This window comes from Galeopterus variegatus, unplaced genomic scaffold, assembly GCF_000696425.1.
Source record: "Galeopterus variegatus unplaced genomic scaffold, G_variegatus-3.0.2 Scaffold2033, whole genome shotgun sequence".
Lineage (NCBI taxonomy): Eukaryota > Metazoa > Chordata > Mammalia > Dermoptera > Cynocephalidae > Galeopterus > Galeopterus variegatus.
The window spans coordinates 247,074-256,163 of record NW_007728144.1 but is presented as its reverse complement, the minus strand read 5'-3'; the positions used below and the strand labels follow the sequence as shown (position 1 = coordinate 256,163).

The 9,090-nt window shown below is 37.6% G+C and overlaps 1 protein-coding gene across 1 annotated transcript in view; it reads left to right on the top strand.

The window, feature by feature from the left end:
* PARN (poly(A)-specific ribonuclease) overlaps positions 1 to 9,090 on the top strand; it is a 142,835-nt gene that overhangs the window by 14,334 nt on the left and 119,411 nt on the right. Inside the window, exons 4-6 of the mRNA XM_008580142.1 lie at positions 4,406 to 4,486; positions 6,887 to 6,943; positions 8,213 to 8,223. Coding sequence (XP_008578364.1) covers positions 4,406 to 4,486; positions 6,887 to 6,943; positions 8,213 to 8,223 — 149 coding nt within the window. The remainder of the gene's footprint in view (positions 1 to 4,405; positions 4,487 to 6,886; positions 6,944 to 8,212; positions 8,224 to 9,090) is intronic.

The window sequence follows — 9,090 nt, the reverse complement described above, 5'->3', positions numbered from 1 at the left end:
GGGGGGGGTTTTTTTTTTTTTTTTTTTTTTTTTTTTTTCGTCTTTTGTCTTTTTCCGTGTCTGGCAACGGATCGCAACCCTCAGTGTTGCCCCCCTACCGGACCGGGGACCGGCAACGGGATTGCAACCCTCGGTGTCGCTCCCGCGCCTCGCTCAGCCAGTGAGCGGGAACCGGTCTGTATGTGGGATCCGAACCCTCGGGCGGGAGCGCCGCCGCGCTTCCCAAGTGGCGCACTTATCCAGTGCGCCACCGGGCTGGCCCCGGTAGGTGTCATTCTTGATTTTGCTTTTCCCTTTATCTTTCACCTCCAATATATCAGTAAGTTCTCTCTCTCTTATCTTGAAAATCACTTTCTCCATCTACCCTGCCATCTCCATAGTCTAAACCAGGGTCACAAATGGTAGCCCACTGCTAGCTGCCTATTTTGTAAGTAGAATTTTACTGGAACACAGCTGTGCCTATACATGTCTGCTTTTATACTACAATGCCAGGGTTGAGTATTGCAACAAAGACCCCAGTATGACCCACAGCTTAAAATATTTACTATCTGGCCCTTTAAGAAAAAGTTCACTGACCTCTGATCTGAGCTGTCATCTCTTGCCTGGATAGTTGTTCATAACTGATCTCCCTCCTTCCATTCTCACAGTAGTCACCATGACCTTTTAAAAATGAAGCAGAAAATGTAATTATCTTGCTTAAAACCTTCTAAGGGTGTCCCATCACTCTTAGAGTAAAGTAACTTTCTTACCATGACATGTAAGAGCCTGCAAAGTCTTGCTGAATCCTCTCTCCAATCTGATATCAGACCATTCTCCTTTGGCTCACATGTTCTGGCCAGACCAGTTTCCTTGCTATACTTGGAATAGTCCAAGTCATTTTCATCCTGTGGGTATTTATACTTGTTTCTCTTGCCTGAAATATTCTTCTCCAGGCTCTCTGCATTTTTGATTCATTCTCGTCCTTTGGGTTGATCCTCACAGAAGCCTTTTCTGATCATCTTTTCTGTCGGAAGTAGTTTTATGCACTAAAGACCAAGATGTATCTGCTTGTTCACTGTTAGTTCCCCAGTGCCTGATACAATGCTTGGCACAGCTTAAATGCCAAATAAATATTTGGTGAAAGAAGAAGGAAGGAATGGATGAGTGAATGAACAAACACAATTTGAAATCATTTGCCTTTTTGTGTTGATTTTTTGAGACATCACTAAATATAGTAAATCTTTCCTGAGTATTTTAGACTCTTTGGTTTGTTAAAAGAATTTTATGTTGAACTTGTACTAATACATTTTTTAAAAAATTATGTTTAGGAATTCCATATTTGAATCAGGAAGAAGAAAGACAGTTAAGAGAGCAGTATGACGAAAAACGTTCACAGGCCAATGGTGCAGGAGCTCTAGCATATGTGTCTCCTAACACTTCCAAATGTCCTGTGGTGATTCCTGAGGATCAGAAGAAGTTTATTGACCAAGTGGTGTAAGTTCCTGAACTGAAACCAAATGTACATTAAGTAATGTGTATTGGGGCCAGACTGACATCTGTATCTCAAACCTGTGCTACATATATGCAATATACACACAGCTGTGATGTTGTGAGTGGCAGGATTTAATTTAGGCATATTTGAATTTGTGAAATAACAGCAAATTGTATATAAGTGTCCTCTGTATTGTACTTGGACTTGCTACATGTCAGGAGACAAGAGACCTCAGCAGGTGGGCAGACCTGCATGGACCAAGGTCCTGACAGCCACTATCTAGCTTCCCTTAAAGTAGAGAAGTGGATCAGGCCCATCCAGACTGCAGCTTGTTCATGTTTTTTTCTCTTGCAGTGAAGTTTCCAACAAGCAGATGTGGCATTGGAGGAGTGTCTGGTCTTGCTTAGTTTAGTAGTCAGTATAACTGCTTTACAAGAAAAATAAAAAATTAAATCACTTGTACTAACAAATCCTTGAGAAATTGTCACTATACATTAATGAAAACATAATACCCCCCCCCCCCCAAAGAATGTGCCAGAATAAGGCATTTTTCTTTAAGTCTTTGAATTAAAAGGCTGTTTCCCCCCCCGAAAAAAGAAATTCTGCAGTTCTTGGTGATTTGACCATACCAAGGTCCCCCACTTTCTTAGGCTGAATACCCACTTAATTTATTTCCTTTGTTATTGCTTCTAAAGGATGTCTTAAAGCCTTTTAAAATTTCTTTTAATTATCACTTTGGCTTCATCCATTAAGCTCTGGATATGTAGTGTTTTTGTCCTTTGAAGGTATATGGTAAAGGTTTGGTTTTAAGACCTAAGAAATACTCAGATGAATACTTTTTCTAAAACAGGGGTTCTTAACATAGGGTTAAACTGTGGATGGGTTTCAGGAGGTCTGTGAATCCCCTGAAATAACATTCAAAATTTTGTGCATGTGTTTTTCTGGGGATGTTTCCCATGTTTTCATTTTATTTGCAAATGGTTCTCTAACTCAAAAATTGAACATTGAGGGAGCATTCTGAACCATTTGGTCTAGAGTGCTGCCCAATTCTGGAGTTGTATACCAAGTTCTCAAATGAACTTTCTTTGTTTACCCTCAAAAAAAATTAAACATTGGCATTAGACAGATAGATGTTTGCATTTGACTTTGGGGTCCTTGTTCCTCTGTTAAAATCTGCCAGTGACACGTATACTAGGAAAAGACCATTGTCTGGTTTGCCCAGGCTTTTTTCCTATCACTTTATCCTTGTAACTTACTCTGTGCGCATTCCAGATCCTTCTCCTCAGCTGATGCAAACTACCATGCCAGACTACAGCAGAGCAGCACATCTGAAACTTCCCCTGTGTGCCCCATGTAGTCAAAAGAGACCTTCAAAATTTCAGTTAGGAAATGCTTATATTTGGAAGCAAAAATTTGATTGTGTGGTAATGAGTTGACTGTATTGTGAGATGCAAGACATTTTAGAAAATGCTTAAGTCCTAAAAAAATTAATTTGAAATCAAATACATTTCTGTGTGTTAAGGGGAAGGGAAACATTTAGGAGCTGAAATGTTATGAATAGGCTTAATGTAAAGTCTTCATTGTAGTGATAATTATTTCATATTTAATAAAACTCATTTTGTGTAGTTTATAGCTAAATAGTTGATTTTTTGGCCGTACAGCAGTGCAGGAAGTAATAATTAGATAAGAACTTCTACCTCTTCTATAAAAGCAATATAATAACATTAAAGAAAATTTTGATGAAGTGATGAGGAATCCTCTCATGTCAGACATCCTGCCTTTTTTTGTTTGCATTTTACCTGTTAGTTCTAATGAAGTCTCTTCCTAAAATTAAGTCTTTCTCAACTAGTGCTTGATAAGTTTTCGTTAGGTATCCCAAAGGCATTCATGTTGAGACTTTAGAAACTGAAAAGGTAACCCCAAGAATTATCTATGGCTAACATTAAACACATCCAGTGATACACTAATGTGTTAAAAGTCAGAATTTACACCTAGGCTTTGCTATGTATGAGCTGGGTGACCTTAGGCAAGTCATTTAAGCTCTCTAACCCTCATTTTCCTCATTTGTGTATTGAGGCTGAGCATGATAATGATGATTTATACTTATCTTTCTTAGGGTGATCCAATAGGTAAATGGAAGTGAACATGCTTTGTAAGCTTGAAAGTATACAAATGTTAGTTCATGTTCTTATACTATGGCAGAAAGTTGTGAGCGTATGTGAAAAAAATGGCTTCATGTTATGTGGGCAGGTAAAATTAAGTTTTAGAATCTGGGTCATAAACATAAGCATAGCTGTTGTCATGTTTTCCCAAGGTGCACTGATAGAACTGTGACAGGTAATAGGTGGCTAGTGGTGGGTTCCTTTAGCAGAATTTTAGAATTTTAGTGGTTGTTGCTCTTAAGTCATATATCAAATTAGAAATTAAATAAAAGCAATCTTGCTGGAAGATAAGTCTCAAACTTTGACATAGAAGGTTTTGTGGTGTGTTTAATGGATACAAAATGCAAAGCATGAGAAAGAAAGCAAGAGTTGTTTGGCACATTACCACATAATCTAGGATTTTTTTATTATATTCATAAAATATGATATAGAAATTTTACTTTAAAACTAATTATTTAGAAATTCATATTCAAATGCAACATAACTTCATAGAAAATGTCTTATTCTCATAGTCTTTTGATACTTTTAACTGACGTCTGTTGGGTTGAATTAATAAACCCTGGGAAAATGTCATGAAAATGCAGAGGCAAAATTTTGGTTTATAATGCAACTCAGCTCAACTTTTGGTGGCATTTCAAAATACTTTCTGTTGTATTTGGGCCATGAAAGACTGTGCAGTGATAAAAATGGTAACTTCTAATGGTAGTAGAATTCTGAAGTTTTTGGGTCAAGTTGCTTCCAGAAAATTGTATCTCTGCTTTATGTCTTTTAGAAGGAGCGATATATTGTTATCAGCAAAGTAGATGAAGAAGAGCGCAAAAGAAGGGAAGAGCAGAAACATGCTAAAGAACAGGTAATTGGGCCATGTTAGTTTCCTTTGGGTGAGAAATGGCAACATAGTACTGATTTATTCCTTTCTGTGTATTTCTAGATCATATGTTGGATTCAGTTTAATGAGTAGTTTTCTACCATAGAAGAATTGAATTGGTAGAAAAACCTAGAATAGAATAAGGAGAAATTAGGTAAGCATTATTTGTGGCCACAAAATGAGTCTAACGTGGTTGACCAGTGTCCACTTAAATGAAGCAGTTTTGAAGAAAGTTTTCTTGGTTATCATTCAGGTTGTGTGTCACTGAGCTTCACTGCCCATTAGCTAATAGTGCTATGCCTAACCTCATGTGCACTTACTAGTTCTCCTAGAACAAAATTCAGAACATGGGATCTGAGAGATTAGGTTCATGTGGTTGTATTTGCGTTTTTGGAACATCACCCTGGTTACTGTATGAAGAATAGATTCGAGTAAATCTGGAGGCAGGGAAACCAGTTAATATGTGGAGTAACCTAGCTAAGAGATGTTGGCTACCTGGAGTAATAGGGTAGTTAGTAGCAGTGTAGGTAGAATCTGGAGATATTTGGAAGGTAGTATCCATTGAACTTGTGATTGGATGTGGGTGGTGGAAGAGGAAGGGAGAAGGAAAATGCTCAAGCCAACCATCAGAACAACTGGGTAGACTGTAGTCAGTTCACTTAGATGGGGTGGGCTGGAGAAATATTGGTGGGGAGACACAGGTAAGGGTAAGGATTTACCCTTGGCACTGGGTTTAGCCTTGGGAGTAGGTTTGTTTTTTTTTTTTAAATTTACTTAAAAACTTTTATATTTAACTGTGGTAAAATACACATATAAAATTTACCGATTTATCTATTTTTAAGTGTGCAGTTCAGTAGTATGAAGTACATTCACATTGTTGTGCAACCTTTACCAACATTATTCTCCAGAATTATTTTCATCTTACAAAACTGAAACTCTGTACCCACTACACAACACATTTCCCCTCTCCCAAGCCCTTGGCAACCACCATTCTACTTTCTGTCTTATGAATTTGACAGGTACTTATCACTCAAAGTGCCTCATGGAATCATATGGTATTTGTCCTTTTGTGATTGGCTTATTTCTCTCAGCATAATGTCCTCAAGGTTCATTCATGTTGCATCATGTGTCAGAATTTCCTTCGTTTTTTTAAGGCCGAATAATATTCCGTTGTATTATACCACATTTTGTTTATCCATTCATCCATTGATCCACCTTTTGGCTATTGTGAATAATGCTGGTATGAACATGGGCGTGCACATATCTGAGTCCCTGCTTTTAATTCTTGTGGGTAAATACCCAGAAATGAATTGCTGGTGACATGGTAATTTTTTTTTGAGCAACCTTCATACTGTTTTCCATTGTGGCTGCACCATTTTACATTCCCACCAACAGTGCACAAGGGATTCCATTTCTCTGCATCCTGGCAAACACTTGTTAGTCTTGGGAATAGTTTTAAGGAGATGAGCAATTTCATTGAGGATGAAGCCAGAGAGCAGAGAGCTTCAGGCACCTGGGAGTTAAACTGAACTAATGCGTGGAGAAGTCTTTCAAGCAAGTTAGCTGTGATGAGATAAGGAGATGGGGCAGTAGTTAGATGGGGCATAAAGTTCATTAGGGAAGGGTTTACAAGGTAGAAGAGATGTTGAGCCTATTTAAACAACATGGGGAAGAAAATAAGAGAGAAGAAAGTGGGTGGGGATGAATCTCAGAGAGCTATGCTTTAAGAATTTTGTAAAAATGCGTTTGTCAAGGAAGAAAATCAGGACTTTTGAATCAGTCAGCTGCTAGGTGGGTTTCCTCATAATTTAAAGCATTATTAAATTTAGCCAGCAGGTGGCGACTTATTAAAGTTTGTGGGGGTTTTTTTGTTTTTTGTTTTTTAAAGATGACCGGTAAGGGGATCTTAACCCTTGGCTTGGTGTTGTAAGCACCACGCTCAGCCAGTGAGCTAACTGGCCATCCCTATATAGGATCCGAACCCATGGCCTTGGTTTTATCAGCACCACACTCTCCCGAGTGAGCCAAGGGCCGGCCCTAAAAGTTTGTGTTTTTAAGACACCTTGATAGAAATTTTGACAGATTATGTAAAATGATGGATGAACTCTAGGAACTGTTATTTCAGCAACTAATGAATAATTTGCCACTTGCCTATTCTGAGTTCTAAAACAGAAGAAAGGTATGTACTTAGATCATTTCAGATGCAGTTGTTTGGGGTGATAGGTGCAAAGCATGTGAAACTAAAGCTACCTAACTTGATATGAAATATCAGTGGGTTTTTTTTTTTTTTTTTTTTTTTTTTTTTTTTTTGGCTAGGTTTTCAGTCCATTTAAATAAGGAATATATGTATGTCAATAATATATATATGGTTTTTTTTTTAATTAGGAGGAACTGAATGATGCAGTGGGATTTGCTAGAGTCATTCATGCCATCGCTAATTCAGTAAGTGAACCAGACTTTTTCTTCTTAGCTACATTGCTGAACATAATATTTAAGGTGAAGTACCTAATTCTCATTGCAAATTGATTGTTTGATCACATTTAGAATGTTTACCTGGTATGGAGGAAAAAGTTAGAATTTCATAAGGATAGGCTGTTGTGATAATGCACTTGGTGAGAGATCATAATTGCTGAATTATATCCAAACCGTTTTCTAGAAAGCCTTTCCTGTAAAATGTGTCAGAGGATTATACTATAATGTCCTGATATGGCTATGTGAAACTAATGTTTATTGTTCTCAAAACCAGTAAGTAGTAAGAAGTAAGGAGTAAGGGGAAAAACAATCAGATGTTTGATTGAAGGTGTTTTGTTCCCTGAGTAGAAGAATCCAGAAGATAAAAATAATTATGTCTATGTTGAGATCTGCTGCATAACTGAAATTGAAACTTGTATCTGATGGCCTTAAGAATATTTGATATGTTTTAAAAATGTATTGGCTATTTGTATAAATGTGCTAGAGGATTCTATGATAGATATGATAGATATTTTTTCCTTGCTTTGTAAATCCTTTCTTAAAAGAGGCATCCATATTTTGCATAGATAAACTGGTCATGCTGCTGGTTGTTTTAGGCAGGCAGCTTACTTGGCTGCTAGATTGCCTGGAGTCTAAGACTTCCTTTTTCTTGAGCAGTTGGCTCTGGGAGAAGGACTCATCTTGTTCCTTAGATACTGAGGGACAGGATCTTTGCTTCAGGGGAGCTTTAAGTCCTTAGAGACCCTCTCAAAGTTCTGTGACTGTTACTACCAGGGGCAGGCTTGTAAACACAGGGATGCTGGAGGGGAGGCATACCACTGTCCTTGTTTGGGTATAAACAGAAGTTACAGAGTCTTGTAAAAGAAGAGGGTTCGTTCTTTAGGAACTCTCCACTAATGTGAGGTAATCAGAGTGGAAACTGGAGAGAAACAAAGGTGTGAGTCTGTTCAGCAATGGCTAGGATCACAGGTATCCAGAAAAGCAGAGATGAGTTTCTGGTCATATTTACTCACGTTGTACACATTTAGCCTGCAGCCTTCAGATAAGTGGTTGGTTTGACTGAAGCTGGCCCTAAAATACACAGATATGGGGCATCAGTTGGCTTTGAGCTCTCTTGTAGCTATCACAATAGTTTAATTAGCTTTTCCAGGATTGCGACATTTGTTTGCCTTGTACAAATTCAGATACCTTAGCTTGTTGTACCTCTGTTTGCTCTTCTCTGATGTCTTTCTTCTACAGAATAATTCACAGTATGTTCTGACCATTGGTAGTTAACATCACAAGGGGCATACTATGAAAAAAAAAAGCCCTATTTGTTAGTGATCCAGGTGTTTAAAATTTGTAAATCACATACCTTAAACATTTTAATATTCGGCCATCCATATTCGTTGGTTCCATATCTGAGTATTCAACCAACCATGGATTGAAAATATTTTAAAAAAAATCGTGTCTGTACTACACATGTATAGACTTTTTCTTGTCATTATTCCCTAAATAATACAATGTAACAACTATTTAGATAACATTTTTATTATATTAGTTATTATAAGTAATCTAGAGATGATTTAAAGTATACAGGAGGATACACATAGATTATATGCAAATTCTAGACCATTTTATATCAGGTACATGAGCATCTGTGGGTTTTGGTATCTGTAGGAGGTCCTAGAATCAGTGCCCCTTCTATACTGAGTTAAGCTCTATAAAGCCAGTAAACAGTAAATGTTCGTAAATATTTATATCAAACCAAAGTGTTTTCCACATTGTTTTTTAGGCCTGTGTATTTTTTTTTAATTTTTTTAATTTTTATTTTGTCGATATACAATGTGGTTGATTATTGTGGCCCATTACCGAAACCTCTCTCGCTCCTCCCTCTCCTCCCTCCCACCCAACAATGTCCTTTCTGTTTGCTTGTTGTATCAACTTCAAGGAATTGTAGTTGTTATATCTTCTCCCCCACCCCCGGTTTGTTTGTGTGTGTGTGTGTGTGTGTGTGTGTGTGTGTGTGTCTGAATTTATTTATTTATTTTTAGCTCTCACCAATAAGTGAGAACATGTGGTATTTCTCTTTCTGTGCCTGACCCGTTTCACTTAATATAATTCTCTCTAGGTCCATC